General features: G+C 43.0%; 2 protein-coding genes across 2 annotated transcripts in view; one reads left to right on the forward strand and one right to left on the reverse strand.

Annotated features, from left to right (window-relative positions):
* Nucleotides 1-6,050, forward strand: part of MAP3K6 (mitogen-activated protein kinase kinase kinase 6) — a 76,823-nt gene extending 70,773 nt beyond the window's left edge. The window contains exons 26-29 of the mRNA XM_070950123.1: nt 905-1,014; nt 4,033-4,139; nt 4,793-4,869; nt 5,907-6,050. Coding sequence (XP_070806224.1) covers nt 905-1,014; nt 4,033-4,139; nt 4,793-4,869; nt 5,907-5,991 — 379 coding nt within the window. The 3' untranslated portion in view covers nt 5,992-6,050. The remainder of the gene's footprint in view (nt 1-904; nt 1,015-4,032; nt 4,140-4,792; nt 4,870-5,906) is intronic.
* A 1,126-nt stretch (nt 6,051-7,176) lies between these two features.
* The window catches only part of SYTL1 (synaptotagmin like 1), a 35,179-nt gene continuing 18,235 nt past the window's right edge, over nt 7,177-24,120 (reverse strand). The window contains exons 11-14 of the mRNA XM_070949703.1: nt 14,804-14,882; nt 11,577-11,676; nt 8,689-8,894; nt 7,177-7,594 (exon numbers count right to left, since the gene is read on the reverse strand). Coding sequence (XP_070805804.1) covers nt 7,449-7,594; nt 8,689-8,894; nt 11,577-11,676; nt 14,804-14,882 — 531 coding nt within the window. The 3' untranslated portion in view covers nt 7,177-7,448. The remainder of the gene's footprint in view (nt 7,595-8,688; nt 8,895-11,576; nt 11,677-14,803; nt 14,883-24,120) is intronic.

The raw sequence follows: 24,120 nt of genomic DNA on the forward strand, positions 1-24,120 counted from the left end.
CGAAGTTACAACAGCACTGAAAAAAGTGACTTATGACCGTTTCCCACACTTAATGACTGTTGTAGCTTCTGCATAGTCATGTGATCCAAATTAGGATGCTTGGCCACTGGTATGCATTTACCATAGTTTCAGGGTCCTGGGATCACCTTTCGGGATCTTCTGACAGGAAAGTCAAGGGAGAAGCCAGGTTGACTTCACAACTGTGTTACTAACTTAGCAATTGCAATGATTCTCTTAACAACTGGGGTGGGGAAGGTCAAAAAATGGCCAAAACTCACTTAACAACTGCCTTGCTTAGCAATGGAGATTTTGCATTCAATAGTTGTAGGTTGAGGACAGTGGTGGGTTTCAAAATTTTTTACTACCGGTTCTGTGGGTGTGGCTTGGTGGGCGTGGCTTGGGCATGGCGGGGGAAGGATATTGTAAAATCTCCATTCCCACCTCACCCCAGGGGAAGGATACTGCAAAATCCCCATTCCCTCCCGATCAGCTGGGACTCGGGAGGCAGAGAATAGATGTGGGCGGGGCCAGTTAGAATTTTTATTACCAGTTCTCTGAACTACTCAAAATTTCCCCTACCGGTTCTCCAGAACTGGTCAGAACCTGCTGAAACTCACCTCTGGTCGAGGACTACCTGAACAGATATATGTCTATGGAGATTCTCAATCATCCAGGTCATGGTTGTTCCAAAAAGGTGTTTTTTTTCCAAAAGGCAACTGAACCTTCTTGTTTTTTTTATTATTTAGCACGATTTGTCCATTATGCTATATCAGAAAGAATCAAGCCACATTAAGGATTTAGCAATGAATACAAACCAAACCCTGGTTTAAAGCTTCTCACTAATCAGGTTTTAAATTTAGGAACATGAGCAATTTATCCTGATATTTTTTTTTGGCTCTGGCAGGTTGCAGTGGAAATTGGTAGAGAAGCAGCAGGAATATCAGAGGCTCCTACAAGAAGCCCTGAAGATCATGGAACAGGATGCCTGGTCTCTGAGAAGGCCACAGATAATCGGTGAGGTTTCGGATAGTTTAAGACTAGAACCAGTGGCTGAGAGTAACGTTTCTTTTCATGTGCCCAGCATAGTTGAAGTGGAACCCTTTTTAAATAGACTGGCATGGAGGCAAAGACATCAGTGGGGGCAAAAGAATGAAGATGGGGCTATTACCAAAACTGTGCCCCTTTTTTATATTTATGGTAAAGGTAAAGGTTTCCCTCGCACGTATGTGCTAGTCATTCCCAACTCTAGGGGGCGGTGCTCTTTCTGTTTCAAAGCCGAAGAGCCAGCGCTGTCCGAAGACTTCTCCGTGGTCATGTGGCCGGCATGACTAAACACCAAAGGCGCACGGAACGCTGTTCCCTTCCCACCAAAGGTGGTCCCTATTTTCCTACTTGCATTTTTTACGTGCTTTCGAACAGCTAGGTTGGCAGAAGCTGGGACAAGTAACAGGAGCTCACTCACCCCGTTACGCGGCACTAGGGATTCGAACCGCTGAACTGCTGACCTTTCGATCGACAAGCTCAGTGTCTTGGCCACTGAGCCACCGCGTCCCTTTCCTACAGAGATAAAAGGAGCCCAAATGTGCCAAAATTCTCTTCTTGACAGACGAATCTCTGTGCAATCTGTTTTTTCTAAAAGAAAAACCCTTCAATGTAACAAAGTGACTCGCCTTAAGTCCCATACGCATTAATAGAAGACCAGTATTATTTTTAAAGCAAACAAGCAGCATTCTGCACCTTGTAATAATAGGGAAAAATGGTCCTCATCACCATCAGAGGCTGGGACAAGTAACGGGAGCTCACCCCGTTACGCGGCACTAGGGATTCGAACCACTGAACTGCTGACCGCGTCCCTGTATTTATATTATATGTATGACAGAGCTTCAATTGCATAGCGGTGCCTGCTTTTTTTGACCCCTCTTTCCCAGGTCAGATGTTGTTTGCTGGAGGACAACTTAATTGATTTCCAATTTTGCAAGAGACAAAGAATTTACGGTAGTTCAGGCAAATCAAGCTTTATGACTTGTTCCTTGGGAATCCACTCTGTCGGCTCTTTAAAAGTAGAATCTGTGGATCTTCAGGTACTTCTTTGTGGAAAGTTGTCTTAAGATCCAATCTGGGTTGGTTACCAAAATCAGAGGTTTAATCTTCTGAAATTTGGTCCTGGTGACCGACCCAGATTAGATCCTGCAATATCATCCTAGGACGGGAGTCCCCCAACCCCTGGGCCACAGCCCACTACCAGGCTGTGGACCCATTCGAAACCGGGCCTCACAAGCAGCCGGTGAGTGCATGCACGCACACAATTCCACTTGCGTGAGCGGTGCACAAGCACGCATGCGCTCACAGCCCCACTCGCACGAGCTGTGTGTATGTGTGTCCCTCAACACAAAACTATCTCCCGTTGTGCCCCGACCACTGTCCCGGGCCACCAGCCCTGAAAGGTTGGGGACCACTGTCCTAGAGATGCATATTTGCCTTCATTTGTGAAAATTGTCTTCGATCAAGACAGATTCTGCATCAAACAGGTTTCATATTCCCAGCCATCTGCAGTAAGTTGCCATGCAGTGGCTCAAGAGACTTGACTGCTGTGGTCTCTCCCCAAACAAGATTCTCCTCTTTTTTTTAAAAGCCGCAACAAATGAACTTGTTCGAGATAAAGGTTGCACATTTTACTTTTATGTACAGTGTAATATAAACATTTGACTAGGTTCCTGTAACACAGCAATGCACCAAAACCCTTCATGGATAAAATTAATTAAGCCTCTCTTATTGGGCCAATGTGTTTACTCAAGTCTTGAACTTTCCACTTTTTTTTTTTTTTTTTAATTTGATTTATATGCCGCCCTTCTCCGGAGACTCAGGGCAGCTTACAATGCGCTAAGCAATAGCCTTCATCCTTTTGCATATTTATACAAAGTCAGCTTATTGCCCCCACAATCTGGGTCCTCAATTTACCTACCTTAGAAAGGATGGAAGGCTGAGTCAACCTTGAGCCTTGGCGAGATTCGAACCTGCAGTAATTGCAGGCAGCTCGTCTTAATAACAGGGTGCTTTAGACCACTGTACTACCAAGGCTCACTGTACTACCAACAACTTGAAGAGTGTTGTGGGAACTCCATATATTTAACATTATCTATTGATAGTATTAAAATTAGAATTCAGTAGCAAAGGGGAGGGGCCTACACATGGTTCTCGAATCTTTCACATGCAGCCTTCAGAGCAGAAGCAGCAGAAGCTTCTCTTTGAAGTCTTCTGCTGTCAGGATCATCTTTGGCCTGGTGCAGGAGTCTGCGACCTTAAATACTCAAAGAGCCATTTGGACCCATTTCCCACAGAAAAGAAAACACCGGGAGCCACAAAACCTGGGTGGGCGTGGCCAACTCGATGTCACTCACTTCCACCAGTCACATGACACACACACACACACACACATCCCGCCATGCCTACCCAGCTGGTCATTAGGGCAGAGAACCAGTTGTTAAAAAACACCGGGAACTACACAATCCTTTTGACATCTCTTTCTCTCCCCTCCCTCCCTCTCTTCCCCTCTCTCTGTGTCTCTGTCTCTGCCCTGGCCACTTCTCCATCCCCCACCGTCGCCCTTACCTTCTCAGGCCAGGCGAGGAGTGACTGGGAGGGGAGGGCGAGGGGTGAGGCCAGCCAATGGTGGGATCACCTGACAGGGAGCCACAGCAGAGGGCCCAAAGAGCCGTGTGTGGCTCCGGAGCCGCAGGTTGCTGATCCTTAGCCTGGTGCAACATGCAGTTCACACAGACTTGAGCTTTGCAGTGGTAGAGAAGCGAGACTTGTCTTCTAGACTTGTTTCCCTTGTTGTGAAACCGCATAGCCTCTTCTGCCTATTCTCCCAGCTTTCCATTTCCTCCAGGAGGAGAGCTGGATACAGCTTTGGGAACAACAACAAAGACCATCTGAAGCGAAGAATTGTGAGGGAATTTGTGTGGAGTGGAGTGCCAGGGAACAAAGTTGATCCAATCATTGATTTGATTTCTTTCCTATCTGCCTTCCTAGAAATCCCTCCTTCTCCAACTTCCTGGGACCAAGAAGAAAATGCTGGCGATCCCCTCCTGGCAGAGTGGTTAGAGAAACATGGCGCAGACAAAGCCACAGTGGCAGTGGTAGGTCTGATTCAGCAGCAGGTGGTATCAACATCTGCCCCTACTTCTATTTCCCCAGATGAGTGGCATAATGGTTAGACCAGGGATCTGCAACCTTAAACACTCAAAGAGCCATTTGGACCTGTTTCCCAGAGAAAAGAAAACACCAGGAGCCACAAAAACCTTCCCGTGCCTGACTATTTCCTGAGAGGCCACAGAACTAGCATATGTAGTTGAATTAAATGTTCTGTTTTCTTCTGAAATTTTTCTTTTCTTGGATTTATCCATACTTGGCTTACCGGGGGTCGAAAAGCTCAATAAATCACATGCCGGCGGGTATTGCATATTGGCAGTTGTGACGCATATTTTGAGTGACAGGGAGCCGCAGCAGAGGGGTGAAAGAGCCACACGTGGCTCCAGAGCCGCAGGTTGCTGACCTCTGGGTTAGACAAAGAACAGGGGAGGCCTGCAGTCCAGACTCCATTCAACTGTGGAGCTTACTAAAATGACTTGGGGCCATTCTTGCTTGCCATTCAACCTGTTTGGCAAAGGTGATGTAAGGTGGTGGCTTTAAGAATCGCATCGGGCAAAAGAAATTCCACATTCAACACTTGCAGGAAAAACCTGGGATGTAAATCAAGCCAGGCACTGAAATTATCCTCTTCTCTTAAAAGTTCTGCTACCATGGATTCACCCTGAACGATTTGCTGAAGTTGGCTACAATCGATGATCTCCGATACACATGCATCAGGTAGGGTGGAAAGGGGCAATCATTTCAGGACCGGCATGTAATTTTGCCTGATAAGCAAGGCTCCAAAGATAATTTCATTTAAAAAAAAAAACCATTTAAAATCCTGAAAAGTTTGGGTACTATTATTATGCCTGTAAGATTTAAGTATCATCACACTTATCATGCAGATGCCAGCTGCACCTGCTGCAGATAACTTGGTATTATCCTTGGCACCAATGTTAGTTTCTTGATTACTAAGAAAAAAAAATGCATATTTAAGCAGAATCTCTCTAACATTTCAAAGAGGGTGCTGCTGTTTCTTCCTTATTTGGGAGCTCCTGGGAATTGATCTTGTGATCCTGCAATAATAGATTTTTTTTAAAAAATGCAAGCCAATTACCGTATTTTTTGGCGTATAAGATGCACCTTTTTCCCCCCTAAAAGGGGGTGAACATTTGGGTGCGTCTTATATACTGAATGTAGCCCCGCCCACCCACTGGCTCTCACCCTTTGGCCTCTGCCTCCTAGCAATTTACCTTCTTGCAGCAAGCAGCAAGAAGAAACAGCCCGTTTCAGCTTCAGCACAGCCTAATTAGCACAAGTTGATTGTCAGTTGGCTCGACCTCCCAACTCTCAGCTGTTTCAGGCTGCAGGGATTGCCATTGCCTGTTGCTACGCGGGTCTCTGCTGCTTGCTGCAAGGAGGTGAATTGCTGGGAGCAGATTTTTATTTTCCTTGTGCTAATCAAGCTATGCTGAAAACAAAAATGAAAGTAAAGCAGGCTGTTTGCTGTAACGAGGCAAAATTGCTGGGAGGCAGAGGCATATTTCTTTTTCTTGTTTTCCTCACCAAAAAACATAGGTGCGTTTTATAGTCCGGAGCATCTTATGCTCCGAAAAATACGGTAATTCCTCGAAAAGCGGGCTGCATATCAATAAGGAGGAACCACAGGAAGCTGCCTTTCGTTCTGTTCGATGTTACTTTTGACCTACCAACAAACGTTCATTTCCACAGCCGTAGAGATGCCAGTTGGTTAATTGGTTGTCTTCTCTTGGCAGAGGGGGAATGGTGTGCCGTATTTGGAAAGCCATCGTGGACCACCGACAAAACCTGTCCAAGCAGCAGCTACACCAGCAACCGTGAGAAGAAAAAAGAGGAAAGGAAGCCTTGGATTTCTTTGCAGGACCACAATCTCTGGTCGCCCGGTCCATCTTCTCACCAGCAGTTGAGATATAAGGCTGGAAAGATTTTTTTAACTTGTCAGTCCTCATATTGAGGTCAGAGATTGGCTTTTTCATCTTTCCTTTTGGCCCAGGAAAATGACCCCTCCCCAAAAAATCATCTTTAGAGCAAACAGATTTGGGGAGAACGTCACAGTTTCCGTGGAAGACTTTCTGCTGAATTTAGCAATATGCATTATGGACTGAGGAAAAAAGCAGAAAATGTTTTCTTGCTGAAAGTACCAAAAAAAGGACTGAAGAATGTTGTGATACTCTACCGTTATTAGAGAGAGGGGCTGCTCCAGGATCAGGAGTTTCTTCGTTGGAGCCGCATCTTGGCTACGGAGATCAATTCGGCAATTTTGGACTGCTCTATGTCTCCTCCCCTCCAAGCCTGTAGTCCAGAGGTGGGTTTCAGCAGGTTCTGACCAATTGTGGAGAACCGGTAGTGGACGTTTTGAGTAGTTCAGAGAACCGGTAGTAAAAATTCTGACTGGCCCCGCCCCATCTATTCTCTGCCTCCCAAGTCCCAGCTGATCAGGAGGAAATGGGGATTTTGCAGTGACCTTCCCCTGGGGTGGGGTGAGAATGGAGATTTTATAGTATCCTTCCCCTGCCACGCCCACCAAGCCATGCCACACCCACAGAACCGGTAATAAAAAAATTTGGAAACCCACCACTGCTGCAGTCTCTAGCGAAAACCCAGCAATGCAGCTGTAGTGGTGGTGGTGTCAGCAGTGGTGGAAGTCAAATAATTTAACAACCGGTTCTCTGCCCTAATGATTTCTTCCAACAAACCAGTTTGCCAAAGCGTTCAGAAAGTTAACAACCGGTTCTCCCGAAGTGGTGCAAACCGGCTGAATCCCACCACTGTGCGTTAGTTGGATGAGAGACACTGCAAGCCAGGCTTTAGGGGACCTCGAGAAAGTAAAGAGGACTTAATGGGACTGCTTGTGTGTCTCTGGATCTCTACAAGGAAGGAAGGTGGGGTGTGCAGAGAAGCTTAATAAAAATGGTTATTTAAAAATACAGTAGGAATCATCGGCCGTGTGCATGGAGAACACTGGAAAGGGGCAAAGGTGACCATAAGGCAGTTTATTTCCTTGAAATAAGGTGGGTGTTCTTAGTCGTCCCACTGTAGAGGTTTTTCACAAGAGTTCTGTAGAAGCCCCTTAAGTCGGTAAGAAGAGGCAGACTTCACATATCAATACAGTTATTATTCTGCCTTTGTCTCAGGGGCCATCGCTTTTTTTCCAGCCATCAGGAACCTGATCCTAGGAAAAAAAACTCTCAAAACCAAAGGGGTTGTAATGAGGGTACAGTCATCAATTTGCCACCAGGCTAATCCTTCCTGATAGCAGAGGAATCCCCAGCCAAAGGCTAGGATGAAGTCCTTGAACTCAGGTTGGTCCTCAAGGGAAGAGTAGCTTCCACCCACTGTTGAGGTTGCTGGAATATCATCTCCCAGGTGTGGCGCTCTTCCTCTGTTGAATCCATCCAGGGGACTGGTAGACCATAGCTGTTTCCTGCATTAAAAGCAGAGTCTCAAGTCAGAGCTTACCTTATACAGTATATACATATGAAGAACGGTTGCAGGAATTGGGTATGTCTAGTCTAGTGAAAAGAAGAACGAGGGATGACATGATTCCAATATCTCAGGGGCTGCCACAAAGAAGAGGGAGTCAAGCTATTCTCCAAAGCACTTGAGGGCAGGACAAGAAGCAATGGGTGGAAACTAATCAAGGAGAGAAGCAACTTAGAACTAAGGAGAAATTTCCTGATGGTTAGAATGATTAATCAGTGGAACAATTTGCCTCCAGAAGTGGTGAATGCTCCAACACTAGAAGTTTTTAAGAAGATGTAGGATAACCATTTGTCTGAAGTGATGTACGGTTTCCTGCCTAAGCAGGAGGTTGGACTAGAAGACCTCCAAGGTCCCTTCCAACTCTGTTATTCTATTTCTGATATGATAAGCATATTTTGCAGGCTGTCTGATTTCTAAAACAATTTTTCTGGATAAGAACTATACACACACACAATACAGAATGTCACTGTTACTCCTAGGCTCAAGAGCATACAATTACATCCTCAAAGAAAGACCTGTGTGCATGCAGCACTGGCTACTGAATCTTTGACAAGGAGTTGTAGACCTCCTCTTATTCAATTATCTAAGGATATGGAAAATTTACTGTTTCCCTTTTGGGTCATCTTGATTTGGGGAGTGGGGGTGGCATTTGCTAATTTTCCAGACATTGATTCTCCAAACCGTGTGGTTTGAAGTAGTATTCAAGACATTGTGTTCTAGATCTAGAGTCTCCAACCTTGGCAACTTTAAGACTTGTGGACTTCAACTCCCTGAATTCCTCAGCCGGCAAAGCTGGGAGTTGAAGTCCACAAGTCTTAAAGTTGCCAAGGTTGGAGACCCCAGTTCTAGATGACACTTATTTTGGGATTGGGTTACTGCTCTAGAACAAGCAGGGGAGTTGATTTCTGGAAAACTGACAGAATTACCCCAGAACAGAGGAGGAATGGAACATTATGAAGTTCTCCAGTATTTTCTTTTCAAAACAATAGGCTTTGTACATCCATCCTTCGTTATTTTAATGCTTTGATGTCTCACCTGTGCCAAGACTCAACCGGATGCCTCCAAGCCGATGCTTCGAGAAAGTCTCCCGTTGCCACACAGTGAATTCGGCACATGCCTCTGCTAAGTCCTTAACGTCAAAGCCATCATAGACCATAGTGTGATTGAAAGTGGGGTTGAGAGTCTTTTTCACAATTCTGGTTTTCTGGCGGCTCAACTTGGTGTCATCAGGGAGGATGTAGCTAGAAGAGGATGATAAGGAGATAAGATGGATATTTTTGAAGTTCTTTTGAGTTCTTCAGTTTGGAAGCTGTTCTTTTAATAATAGCCACGCTTCCAAGTTCCTGGCTTGCTGTTGTCAAACTAATACAGTGCAAGCTGAGCTCTTTGCAGGGATATTTTTATTTATTTATTTATTTTATTTTTTATTTGATTCTTCTCCGGAGACTCAGGGCGGCTTACAATGCGTTAAGCAATAGCCTTCATACTTTTGTATATTTTATACAAAGTCAGCTTATTGCCCCCACAATCCGGGTCCTCATTTTACCTACCTTAGAAAGGATGGAAGGCTGAGTCAACCTTGAGCCTGGTGAGATTTGAACTTGCAGTATTTGCAGGCAGCTGATGTTAATAACAGTGCTTTAGTCTGCTGTGCCACCAGGGCTCTTGAAATCCAGCAGGTTCTAACAGGTTCTGGAGAACCGGTAGCGGAAATTTTGAGTAGTTCGGAGAACCGGCAAATACCACCTCTGGCTGGCCCCAGAGTGGGGAGGGAATGGGGATTTTGCAATATCCTTCCCCCAGGACTGGGGAGAGAATGGAGATTTTGCAGTATCCTTCCCCTGCCACACTCACAGAACCGGTAGGGGAAAATTTTGAATATCACCTCTGGTCCATTGTATACAGTACAGTAGACTTTTTCAGGGAGGGCTAAACACAGAGAAATCAGGGCTCAAACTAACTGATCCAAACTAATAACGTTTTATTTAACAAAAAGAAGCTCTGTGTTAGGATGTATGTATGAGCTGGATCAAGACTATTAAAAAGAGAGATTAAGCCTTTCTCCAGAGGATTTTTCCTCCTTAAAAAGTTTGTTTGCCACTACAATTAATCTATTTATGATATATACTTTTCTTAGATGGACCATCTAGCATTGGGATATAGATATATATATATATATGTCTTTTTCTTTTTCATAGGCTTTTATGTGCATATTCTTTCTAGCCAGGTTTTACCTACGTAAACTAAGTTGTACAGGGCTGTAGAACAACTTAGTTTACGTAGGTAAAACCTGGCTAGAAAGAATATGCATATATATATATATATATATATATATATATATATATATATATATATATATATATATATATATTCAACCTAAAATGTAATGTTCATTCCAGTCACATCAGATTCCACTACCTTTCTTTGAAAGGTTGACCCAACAAATCACACACTTGTCTAGTTACATCTAAAGAGAAGTGCCCATCCATTGACAAGAGTGTTTGAATTCCATCAGGTTCACTGAGTCCAGAGTTTAAAATTATCCAAGTGCACCATTGCGCAAACATCCGTCAAGGCTACTATTCTGTGTCGTGCAGGAGCCCATCCAATAGACAGAGATTACTGGGACACAACGATGGGAATTCCCTAATTGCATAACACAGAGACAGTCTTAACCATAATTTCAACCGGGAGACAGAGCATCCTAGACCAAGCCAAGTCCAAAAATCCTAAGAGAATTCGTGGAAGCCTGACAGTCAAGACAAATCAGCTATCAACAGCTGTGTAGAGATAAACCACATCTACTTGTCATTTAAAAGAGACAATAAAAAACTAAAAAGGAACAAAAAGACCAAAACACCTCCTTACCGGCAATAACAACCAGATAAACAGATTAACATCAAGATTAACACCAAACAACCAAATTGTAAACAACAATCAAGGAACTTTCATGAACTCAAACAATCGAACAACAGCCTAATCAAGCAACCACCAAGAACACTTACCAACACAGGGCAAACAAGTTGTATTTAAACAGAGCAAACCCCATTCCTTTTTAGCACTGATGATGTTATCTAGTTGGGTAATGAAACATTTGCAAGAAAACAAGTTCTGAGTGCCCCAAGGACCTCACATGTGTGTCCATATTTTTCCCCTTTCCCCCCAAATAAGTGTGTGTGGAAGGTGTGGGGTTTTTTTGTGTCCCTGGCACTGGGTGAAAAGGCATTAACAAATGATCTGAGTGATCTTCTACAAGAATTTAGTGCTTTGAGTGCTGATGCAACAGAATAAATTGTCTAGAAATTCCTTCTTTCTTAAGAGTTTTTACCTTCCCTCTTATAGGTATATGGGGTTAAACCAGGGGTGAAATCAATCAGGTTCTGACAGGTTCTGGAGAACCGGCAGCGGAAATTTTGAACCGTTTGGAGAACCGGCAAATACCACCTCTGGCTGTCCCCAGAGTTGGGTGGGAATGGAGATTTTGCAATATCCTTCCCCTGGAGTGGGGAGAGAATGGAGATTTTGCAGTATCCTTCCCCTGCCACACCCACCAAATCACGCCACACCCACCAAGCGACGCTCACAGAACCGGTAGTAAAAAAATTTGAATTTCACCACTGACTATAAACCTTCAAAGTATAGATAACAGATTCGTTTTAAATACAGTTGTTTTCCTGTCGTCAAAAAGAGTTTTGCAGAAAAAACAAGGAATATACTGGTGGTCTTTTTTGGTGAAAGGAGGAGAAAAAAAGACAGGCGGACAGATTGAATAATTGTGATTGTCCTACTGAGAAAGGCAAGGGACATCGAGATACATCGATATATATCAAACTATGTAATACTTAAAACCAGCCTGGCCTTCAGTTTCTTAGCCAACCCAAATCTTTCTCCATTACAAGAGACTTACAACCACTGATAGTTACCATTGAACGAAGGTATCTGCTGTGGTTCCCCACCGAGGTACAAGGTTCTCTGCATTCTTGATCCACATATGGAGTTCTCCGGTGGGAGGAAGTCCTGGCTCTGAAACACAATTATGTTAAGAAAGGGGACTCTGGAAGGCAGACCCCTCCACCCTCAACACGATGCCAACCTCCAGTTCAATACCTCTCCTTAGCCCAAATCATCCAAAGATTGCAGATCTGTGTCACTTATTCTAGATCAGTGTTGGCAAACCTTTTTGACACTGAGTGCCGAAACGGGAGAGCGCGCATGCACGCATGTGCCAGAAACCGGAAGAGCAGCTGCCCAGGGCGTATGTGCGTGCCGGGCGGCTGCTCTTCTGGTTTCTGGCATGTGCATGCGCCCCGGCCAGCTGGTCTTTGGGCGCATGCATGCGCACCAGAAACCAGAAGACCAGATGGCCAGTGTGCATGCACGTGCCAGAATCCGGAAGAACATCCATCCAGCGTGCGCATGTGCACCGGGCGACTGCTCTTCTGGTTTCTGTGAAGACCAGCTGTCCAGTGCGCCAGAACCCATAAGTGCAATGGGAGATGGCTCGCGTGCCCAGAAAGATGGCTCTGTGTGCCACTTCCGGCACGCATGACATAGGTTCGCCATCATGGGTCTAGATTTTAGAACCCAAGCTTCTTCCAGTGCCCAGAGTGGATTAACTAATGAGTTCTGGAGTCAAAGTCCCTTAGATTCCTCCCAAAACAAGGACCTGTTATTCTTTAAGGTATCATAAAACAAGTCTATTTGAGCACAAATGCCTGCCAGTGACACGGGACTGTAGTCTGCAAAAGCAGTAGTAAATATTTATTTATTTATTTTATTTTATTTATTTATTTATTTTATTTTATTTTATTTTATTTTTGAATTTGTATACCGCCCTTCTCCCTAAGGACTCAGGGCGGTGTACAGCCACGTAAAAACAGACTACAAATATTAAAATACCATTAAAAGATATATATAAATTTGGCCCCATAATTAAAAACAGTAACAAACCAATTAAAACGTTTAAAAAGTGTTAGGCCAGCCCGGCTTGCTGGAAAAAAAAACGGTTTTAAGGGCACGGCAGAAGGCACCGAGGTCTTGGATTCTCCTTATCTCTGGGGGCAGCTGATTCCAGAGGGTAGGTGCCCCCACAGAGAAGGCCCTCCCGCTGGGGGTCACCAGCCTACATTGTTTGGCTGATGGCACCCCGAGGAGGCCTTCTCTATGGGAGCGCACAGGTCGATGGGAGGCCGTCGGTAGCAGCAGGCGGTCTCGAAAATATCTAGGTCCTATGCCATGGAGCGCTTTAAAGGTGATAACCAACCCCTTGAAGCGCACCCGGAAGACCGAGAGCCAGTGCAGCTCACGCAGGAGAGGTGTTATATGGGAGCGCCAGGTAGCTCCCGTGACTACCCATGCGGCCGCATTCTGGACCAGTTGGAGCCAAATATGTTGGTTTTCAAGTGCCAGAGGAATTTGTTTGATTTTTTTCCCCCACAGCTACGTCTCTGGAACGTATTATATTTTTTTCCTTCCTTTGCACTGTCCTAGAACTAGAGGAGGGGGCTTCCTCCCTTTTAAAGCCAGTGGGGAGAAAGACCACCAAGTGAGCCAAATAGAACTGTTTCCCCTTCTTCCCAAACATCAGATTTTTTAAAGTGATGGATTAGCTGCATTTCACCCACCCCCACCTACTAGTAAGAATGGTCTCTTCTTATTCTATTTTATTTTATTTTTGGCTTTTCCATCATGATTTAGACAGGGGTGGGCTTCAAAAATTTTATCAAGGGGTTCTCTGCCCGGTTACTGGGTGGGTGTGGCCATGGTGTGGCCTAGTCAGCCTTCAGCACCATGGGGGGGGAGGGGCATTTTTGTCCTCCCCTGGCTCTGGAGGCTTTCTTTGAGCCTCCAGGAGGGCGAAAACAGCCACCCCAAGCTCCAGAGGCCCTCTGGACCGGCCTTCCCAAACTTCCGGTAGGCCCGTTTTTCGCCCTTCCCAAGCATCGGTGCACGCCCTGCATTTACCTGCATCCAAAAGGGGCCGCGTGGGGACTCCTGGGAGGGGCAGGGCAGGGTGGGCAGGGCCAGCCAGGAGTGGGATTTGGGAGTTCTCCAAACTGCACAGAATCTTAGCTACAAGTTCTTCTGAACCCCTGCAGACCCCTAGCAGCCCACTCCTGGATTTAGAGTACCCCTCTTTTTTTTCTTTTCTTTTTTTAATTTGATTTATATGCCGCCCTTCTCCGGAGACTCAGGGCGCTTACAATGCGTTAAGCAATAGCTTTCATCCTTTTGTATATTTATACAAAGTCAGCTTATTGCCCCCACAAACTGGGTCCTCATTTCACCTACCTTAGAAAGGATGGAAGGCTGAGTCAACCTTGAGCCTTGGAGAGATTCGAACCAGCAGTAATTGCAGGCAGCTGTGTTAATAACAGGGTGCTTAGACCACTGTACTATCAAGGCTCTCTACAGTAACTCTTAGAAGTCTCTTATCTCAGCATTTCTGCCTGATAAAACTGGATTATACAATTTGAAACTGCAAATTTGAAAGCGCAGAGAAGAGCAACAAAGATGATTAGGGGGTCTGGAGGCAAAATGGTACGATGAAGAGTTGAGGGAACTAAGTATGCCTAGCCTAATGAAGAGAAGAATTAAGGGGTGACATGATAGCAGTCTTCCAATACTTGAGGGGCTCTCCCAGAGAAGAGGGGGTGGACTTATTATCCAAAGCATCAGAGAGCAGGACAAGAAACAATGGGTGGCAGCTCATTAAAGAGAGATCCTGGAACTAAGAATAAATTTCCTGACAGAACAATTAATGGAGCAGCTTGCCTCCTAGAGTTGAGTGTACTCCATCATTGGAGGTTTTCAAGAAACAATTGGACCACCATTGTCCAAGATGGTTTAAGGTCTCCTGCCTTTATTTATTTATATTTCATGTTTCTAGACCACCCATCTCCTTCAAGGAGAGGCTCTTGGGTAAAGGGTTGGACTAGTAACCACCAAGATCACTTCCAGTCTTATGACTCTATGAAATACTAGTTTTATTCATTCTCATGATTCTATTTGAGATCAGCTAAGGATATGCTTCCTTTGGGAGTCATAATGGTGGGTATTGAAGAAGGAATGGACATTTTCATTCCAGTCTGAAACCATAGCAGGTAAAGGAGAATGCCTAAAAAAAACCCCAGGGATCCTTAAATCTCACCTTCTGATCCAGCTGGAATAAATTTCAGGGCCAGGTTGAGTTTACCATGGTTGGAGACCATATCTGGTGTAGCAGGAGTCTGAAAAAGCGGAAAGGAGAAATTCAGCCAACAGCAGGATTGTGGTTATGAGTTCCAAGGTTCCTTCCTTCTATATAATTCATTCATTCATCCATCATTCATTCAATCAATCAATCAATCAATCAATCAATCATTGAATTCAATTTATTGTGTGCAAAGACCAGTACAGATAATAAACAAATAAAATTTAAGACAGAGTTAAAATACATTTGTAAAATAACCTATCTAGCAGCTAATATGGGAAATCCAGGATGTAGCTTATGCTAAATTGTAATGTAAACGGTAAAATTATATTAAGCATGATGTCTAAAATTTACTATATAATTCTATGAAAACACTGCTCCAAAAATGGTTTTAGGTTTGCAAGAATTCTAGGCAAATTGCACAAGTGACAAGTCTGTATTGATGCTTCTAATTGAATTATATAGGTTATGTCCATAATGTTGCATTGCTAAAGGGCAATTTTATTCAACCAGGCATTCACTGAAAATATTGGAATTGTAACTAGTGGAGGGTATGTGGAAGAAAGGGTTGGAATTTACACTGAATTATCATTTTAAAGAGAATTTTTATAAAATGATGTATCAGTCTGGGACAAAGAATCAGGACCATACATTAAGTTCCAATTAAGATTTATTGCCCAAGCCTATAAACAAATATCTAGTCAACTAATGGTCAGCACTAAATTGGCACTAGATAATAGTCAATGGAATTCAAAAGGAGCTGGACTTGGAAGCGTTTATGAACATGTAACAATTCTAAGTCCTCCCATGATTCTACCTCCTGGCTCTGCCTCTTCTTCTCCAGCAGTATCACTGGTATATAATCATAATCACCTTATTACTACTACTACTACTACTACTACTACTACTACTACTACTACTAATAATAATAATAATAATAATAATAAATAAATAATAATAATAAATAATAAAAAATGCTGAACTGGAAAACTTGGACCAGAAAACGCACAAACTTTTAAATATGTACCACGCTTTACATCCACGAAGTGACATCGACAGGTTGTACCTGCCAAGAAAAATAGGGGGCAAAGGACTATTGCAAATCCATCAAACTGTAGAAGAAAAAAAACGAAGTTTGAATGATTATGTGAACCAAAGTACAGAAAAATTGCTGCAGGCTGTGAAAACAAAGAACATTATAAAAACAACAGAAACAAAGGCAGAATATAAGGAAAAACAGCTGCATGACAGATTAAATAGATGGAAAACCAAAGCTTTGCATGGATAGCACTTGAAAAACATTGAAGGAAAATGTGATGACAACTTTACATGGGCATGGCTTAAGATGGGAACCATCAAGAAAGAAACGGAAGGTTTAATACTCGCTGCTCAAGAACAAGCACTACAAATTAATGCCATGAAAGCAAAGATACAAAAATCCACTGACAATCCAAATTGCCAACTTTGCAACAACAAAGTCGAAACTGTTTCACATTTAATATGTGAATGCAACAAAATCATACAAACTGATTACAAAGCTAGACGTGACCGAGTTGCTAAATTAATCCACTGGTCATTATGTAAAAAATACGACTTACCTGTATCCCAAAAGTCATGGGAACATAAAATGGAAAAAGTTATAGAAAATGAGAAGGTGAAGATCTTGTGGGGCTTTCGAATATAGACAGATTGTCACTTGGAACACAACACGCCAGATATCACAGTTGTCGAAAACCGAAACGTACAATTTATTGACATCGCGGTACCAGGAGATGCGAGAGTCAAAGAAAAAGAACTGGAAAAAATCATGAAATATCGCGACCTGGCCATCAAAACTACACGGCTATGGATGAAACATGTAACAGTGATACCCATTGTCATCGGTACCATGTCCAAGAATTTTATAAGATACATCAACAAATTGCAGCTTCCTGCAATAACACCAGAGGAACTGCAAAAAACTGCGCTACTTGGAACATTGTACATCTTAAGAAGGTCCTTGGTTGATACCTAGGACGCTGGCAGCAGCCCATATCAACCATTAGCACCAAGTCAATGGTATTTGTGATGCATTTTTGAATGTTCAGTTGACTGAGTTTCATGTTTAATGAATAAAGTAAATAATAATTATTGTCATTGTACACAGTATACCCATACAACAAAATTCACTTAACACTCAAAGACCAGGTCCAACACACATAACAATCCCCAAACACTCCTCCACCTACCACAAATTCCCCACCCCTAAACCACCCAAACATCCACACAACAGACCAAGTAATGCTGTCCAACTGCTCACTGATATATGGCACTGGATAACTTGTCAGAAGTGTATGACTTGAAATATTTGTTGGAAATGTAATCAAATCGAAGGAACATTCTTTCATCTTTAGTGGACATGCCACAAAGCTAGAAAATATTGGGTTCAACTATGCATGTTAATGCAGAAGATTTAAAAGTGAATGTACAATTCAAATCAGAGGGTTTTGTTTTGAATTTAATGGACAAACAAATGGAAACATATCATGGAACTTTATGTGTGTGTGTGTGTGTGTGTGTGTGTGTGTGTCAGTGGCAGCAAGATTTTTATATGCTTAAAGCTGGAAGAACTTATAAATACCCATAATGGAAAAAATGGATGGTGAAGCTGATAGAATTGGCAGAGATGAAAAAACTGATGAAAGAAGAGACAAAATTTGACAAATTTTATTTCTATTTGAAAATCATTTTTGGATTATTTGCGAGAAACTGAAATAATTGTTAATTAAATTTTGGGTACAAATTTGATGTCTTTTTAAAAAATCTGTATCTGTACCAAAGTAAGTTGGAAGTCGGTCTTTTTCTATCTTTTTACTTTTTTTCCACTCTCTTCTCCTCACTTTTACCTCTTTTCTTTCCTGAGCTTTCCCCCCCCCATCTTTTCCTGTTTATCTTTTGACTTTGTACATTTTTTGAAAATCAATAATATTATACGAAAGAAAATGTTGCAATTACGTTCTCAGAAACACCACTCAACATGGGGATTCTGGGAACTGTAATCCTAGCGTATCTGTACAAGGTTACAGTTTGGGGTGGGGGGGAAAGCTGCTGGGGACTATTATGGGAAATTCGACAGGGACCCTATGGGAAGCCCTAATTAGCCCCGCCTAATGGATAGGCTGGAAGGCTGGGGATAGGGGAGCTGTCCAGGGATGGCTGGTGCTGATGTAAACCCAGAGTAGTGGCACAATGTGTATGCAATGGTGGGTCCAGCCCTCTCAATTCCTGGCAAATAGATGGGGAAGAAATGGAGGTAGTGACAGATTTTATTTTCCTGGGCTCCAAGATCACTGCAGTTGGGGACTGCAGCCAAGAAATTAAAAGACGCTTGCTCCTGGGGAGGAAAGCTATGGTGAATCTAGACAGCATTCTAAAAAGCAGAGACATCACCCTGCCAACAAAAGGGCATATAGTCAAGGCTATGGTTTTGCCAGTTGCAATGGATGGCTGTGAAAGTTGGACCATAAGAAAGGCTGAGTGCCAAAGAACTGAGGCCTTTGAACTCTGGTGCTGGAGAAGACTCCTGCAAGTCCCTTGGACTGCAAGGCGATCAAATCGGTCAGTCCTAGAGGAGATCAACCCTGACTGCTCTTTAGAAGGCCAGATCCTGAAGATGAAACTCAAATACTTTGACCACCTAATGAGAAGGATTAGGTGGTCAAATGGGAAAGATTGAGGGCAAAAGAAGAAGGGGTCGGCAGAGAACGAGGTGGCTGGATGGAGTCACTGAAGCAGTCGGCGTGAGCTTAAATGGACTCCAGAGGATGGTAGAGGACAGGAAGGCCTAGAGGAACGTTGTCCATGGGGTCACGATGGGTTGGACACAACTTCACAACTAACAACAACAATGTAATGGTGAGGTTTAACAGCAATTTCCTCCCTCTGTTCTCTGGTCTTTCCCCAAGTAGATCTTCAAGAAGCAGCTTTATATGGTAAGTAAAAATTACAATGGCCATATGTGCATTTGTTAGTTTATTAAACTTTATAGTTATAGTTTATTAAACTTCTATACCGCCCTTCTCCCGAAGGACTCAGGGCGGTGTACAGCCATATTAAAACAAACATATACTCACAAAATTTAAAAAACAATTTAAAATAAATATATAAATTTGGCCCTTATGTTAAAAGTTACAAACACCCAATTTAAAATTCATTTTCTAAGCCAGCCCGGCCTGTTGGAACAAAAGAGTCTTGAGGGCACAGCGGAAGGTACGCAGGTCGGGGATCATATGAACCTCTAGGGGCAGCTCATTCCAGAGGGCAGGTGCCCCCACAGAGAAGGCTCTCCCCCTGGGTGTCGCCAGTCGACATTGTTTGGCTGACGGCACCCTGAGGAGTCCCTCTCTGTGGGAGCATATTGGCCGGTGGGAGGCTATCAATGGCAGAGGGCGATCTCGTATATTTGTCCACATGTGCAATATTTCTCTAGGACAATTGCGAACATATACCCTTCTTTACAATTTATATTGTTTTATTGAAGTTTCTTAGTATGATTTATGTTGGTTGCTTATTTAGTATCCTATGACTATCACTAAGTGTTGTATCTTATGATTTATGATGAATGTTTATGATGACTATGATCATGATTTATCACTCATAGCTTTTATGTACACGGAGAGCAGTGTACCGAAGACAAATTCCTTGTGTGCCAGTCACACTTGGCCAATAAAGAATTCTATTCCATTCCATTCCATTCCAGTAGTGTCCAGTCCAGTCCAGTCCAGTCCATTTCACCCCATGTCGCCACTACCGGTTTGCCCGAATCAGTCCGAACCGGCTGAATACCACCTCTGATTTTCTTAATATCTACCCTGTTTCCCCCAAAATAAGACATCCCCTGATAATAAGTCCAATCCGGCTTTTGAGTGCATGGCAATAAGGCAGTGGTGGATTGCTCCTGGTTCAGTCTGATTCTGGTTCTGTCCACTCACTCGGACATCATCATGGACAATCTGTGCATGCGCAGAAGCTTCTATGCATGCGCAGAAGTGCATGCGCACGCTCCGGTTGCAAACCGGTAGCGGCGGTAAGTAGAATCCATCCCTGCAATAAGGCCAAACACTTATTTCAGGATTCAAAAAAATATAAAACAGTGTCTTATTTTCGGGGAAACACAGTAGCACATCAATGATAGAAGATATGGGGTTTCTTATTGAGGCTGACTCAGTCACATAACTATGCAAGCAGCATCCGGCTAACGCACACCAGAGCTTCACCCTTCTTTTTGTCCTCCTACGCTTGCTCGTTTTATGGCCTAATTGCTATACCATTAATTATCTTCCTGCCTGCATTAGACTTGCTTCTCCTGATAAGAAAGCATGACTATACTAAGCCTTGGCTAGGTACCCAGGCATTACGTCATTCCCCAAAGAGTTAATCAAGGACTTAATAAAAAAAAAAATAGCACCTTCCGTTGGCTAGGCAACCTTGATCTTCTTTTGATTGTCTTCAGATCCTCTTCTCCTGCTGAGCCAAGTACACAGATCCCATGCCATGTCATTCTCCTCCTGATTTCTCTGTTAACTCATTTTCAGGGATCTTGAATTACCCTGGAAATTGTCTCTGTTCAGCAGCTCATGACTGTAATTTCATCTTTTGCTTGCTAGTCATTTTCTCTTAGTTTTTCTTCCCTCTCTGAATCCAATTTCAACATTACTAACTTCCCGTTAGCTTCTTAGACCATTTCAGGTTCCCTTCCCTGGAGAGATTATCTCTCTTGAAAAACCCAGGAGTTTCCCTGCTTCAAATTATCACAACTATAAGTTTATCTGTCTGGGGGAACATGTTGCAAGATGGCAAATAGCATCTGCCTTCTCTCTTCTGTCACACCCATGAAGATAATATTCATTTAGGCCAGTATTTGTTAACCTCAGCAACTTTAAGATGGATGGACTTCAACTCCCAGAATTCCTACCTACAACCAACAGTTGACCTTCCTTCCTCCATTTCCTTTTTTATAGCTACAGTAATTGACAATCCATAAGAGGCCTTTTTCAGTCTTTTCATGTATTTCAGCAGGACTGCAGAAGACAGGTAGTCCTTGCTCCATTTTATGTCCTTTCTTGCAACAGTTGTTTATTTATTTATTTATTTATTTATTTATTTATTTATTTATTTATTATTCGTATTTCTATGCCGCCCAACTCTCCGAGGACTCTGGGCGGCTTACAACAAAGACAATATGAACAATATTCAATAAAAGACGTTAAAAACCCATGTTAAGAGAATCATTGTGGTTGTTAAGTTAGCAATGTGATAGTTAAGTGAATCCCACTGACTTTGCTTGTGAGAAGGTCACAAAAGGAGATACATGACCCCAGGACATTGCAGCCATCATAAATATGAACCAGTTGCTGAATGTCTGAATTTTGACCCCATGACCATGGGGGATGCTGCAACGGTCGTGTGACAAATGATCATATCACTTTTTTCAGTGCCGTTATAACTTCAGTCACTAAATGAAATCTTATTAAGTCAAGGACTATCTCTTTATCGCATTTTTCGGACTATAAGACGCACCGGACTATGAGATGCACCTAAATTTAGAAGAGGAAAACAACAACAACAAAAAGGTTTTGGTCTCCGTGCACCCCATTTTTGGAAAAACGGGCCGAAAATAGCCTCGAAAACAGGCCAAAAAAAGCCTTGAAACCGGGCCGAAAAAAGCCTCGAAACCGGCCTGGAAAAAGCCTCAAAAGCATGCCGAAAAAAGCCTTGAATATGGGCTGGAAAAAAGCCTCAAAAATGAGCCAAAAAAGTCTCGAATACGGGCTGAAAAAACCCTTGAAAATGGGACAAAAAAAGGCCAAAAAATGGGGCGTGTGGAGGCCATAAAATGGCTGGTGGGTGTGCGGGGCTTCAGCAATATTCGGTCTATAAGATGCACAGACATTTTCACCCCCTTTTGGGTGATAAAAAAGTGTGTCTCATAGTCCAAAAACGGTATATAAATTTATCTATTTCACCACCCACAAAGAGTGAGTGTCAGGGATCCAAGTAACACCCCCAACGGAATAAGACTCCGAGGCTTGAAATTCCACAAAGTCCCATTTTATTAGAGATGTCATATTGGCACATCTGGGAAAACCAGAATCTGAAAGCTTCTAGGTTTTCCCCACCCAAAGGAAAGTCCAAGTCCCTGCCCCAGCAGCCACATGTCCATCACATGGCCCGATCAATGCACTATCCCAACTGGAGATGCCTCCAAGTCACACCCCTCCAGGTGCAGGGCAACATGTCCTTGACTTCCAGAGAAAGGAATGTTATTATGACTATATATCACCCTGGCTCCATACAATCCCCCCTCCCAGTTTCCCACAGCACTAAATGTGGCAGGCCTGGAGATCCAATGCAAAGATGGCTTCCAGAGCTGACAGTGGGATTGCAAAACAGGGCAATAGTTGGATTCTAGGATAAGATATTGAGGCTGGGAGGTTTCACCAGCTATCACTTGCACTCTGCACTGAACCACAGACCCTCCTTCACAATTTGCAGTGGCTCTATGACTCAGTTGGCTTTTCCACTTCAAAGAGCCACATTTGTCTACACACCTACACAAAATTAATTCCTGTCTGAGCACGAGCTTCAACAGAAGCAGAAAACAGGGCACAGTCGTCTCCACTACTTCCTGTGGTTGCCAACTGAACTTAATTGGAGACGAAATTTCAAAGCTTAAGTGAACCAATGATTCTCCGAGGATAAGCTAAAGGAGTGCCCAGGGATTCCAATCTTCCTCTCCACAGTTATATATATATATAATTCTAATCAAACCTCTCTAAGATTACACTATAATTCCCTTCTTTCTATAACCTATTTTTTCTAATCATCCAAACAGTAAGTCTCAATATTGTTTTCTCTTTTATGCAAAAAAAAAAATCCATAAAGAGTTTCCAGTCATTGATGAAGGTCAATAGCTACCTTTCTCTAACCCAAGAAGTCAATTTTTCCACCTCAACAAGTCCTGTCAATTTCACTAACTATTCCTCTACAGGGGGTTATGCCAAGTCTTTCCATCATTGTAACTATAATAATCTTGCCACACTATTTATATAGTTAAAAAAAAAAAATCTTCTGTGACTCTTTTTTAACTGTGTAGCCATCAGTCCTAAAAGTTCTGGCTTCAATTATATACTAATCTTTAATATTGTCTATATTGCAATCTGTTTTTAAAACTTTTTTACATGTCCCCCAAGCATGATAAAATGTCCCTTCATGTTGTTACATTTATAACGTAATTTTGGAATGCCTGCCTTTATTGATTGATTGATTGATTGATTGATTGATTGGTTCGATTTATATGCCGCCCTTCTCCGGAGACTCAAGGCGGCTTACAATGCGTTAAGCAATAGCCTTCATACTTTTGTATATACCTGCTTAGTAGGGCTTTCGGGCCCCCCTAAGCGATGTTCTTTTTTATACAAAGTTATTGCCCCCACAATCTGGGTCCTCATTTTACCTTCCTCGAAAGGATGGAAGGCTGAGTCAACCTTTATGCATTCTAAATAGCTTCTCCGGTGTATGACTCTGTGTGTGTCTGTGTGTTTTCTGTTATTTCCTTTCTCCTATATCTCCTTTTTTTTTGTCTCTTTTCCTTTCTTCACCCCTTTTTTCACATTTAATATATTGTTTTCTTTGAATATATTTCTCATTATATACGTAAAATCTTTTAATAAAAAATTATTTCTACAAAAGAGTGGTGCTTGGCTCACTCCTCATCGCCTTTTCCTCTCATGTTAAACTTTGTTTAGATTTAGACCTAAGGAAAGGGACATTGTTGGTTTTTACAGGTACTCCTTGACTTACAACTACAACTGAGCCCAAAATTTATGTTGCTAAGTGAGATATTGGTTAAGTCAGGGGTCAGCAACCTTAAACACTCAAAGAGCCACAAAGGCCCTAACTGGAAGCCCCCCGTTCAATTCTGGAGCCAACCGGAAGTCCGGTTCCCCCCACCATAATGTCTCCTCCTAGTGCGGCATCTTTTTTCCTCTGCCAACCGGAAGTCCGGTTCCCCCACCATAGAGTCTCCTAGCATGGCATCCTTTTTCCTCTACCTGTCCTAACTGAAAGCCCTATCAATTGTGGAGCCAACTGTGGACAGGGAGCCGCAGCAGAGGGATGAAAGAGCCACATGCGGCTCCAGAGCCGCAGGTTACTGACTCCTGGGTTAAGTGCATTTTGCCCCATTTTACGACCTTTCTTGCCACAGTTGATAAGTGAATCACTGCAGTTATTAT

Source organism: Pituophis catenifer, unplaced genomic scaffold (genome assembly GCF_029215685.1).
Source record: "Pituophis catenifer annectens isolate HBS135680 unplaced genomic scaffold, rPitCat1.0.hap2 SCAF_9, whole genome shotgun sequence".
NCBI classification, from domain to species: Eukaryota; Metazoa; Chordata; class Lepidosauria; order Squamata; family Colubridae; genus Pituophis; species Pituophis catenifer.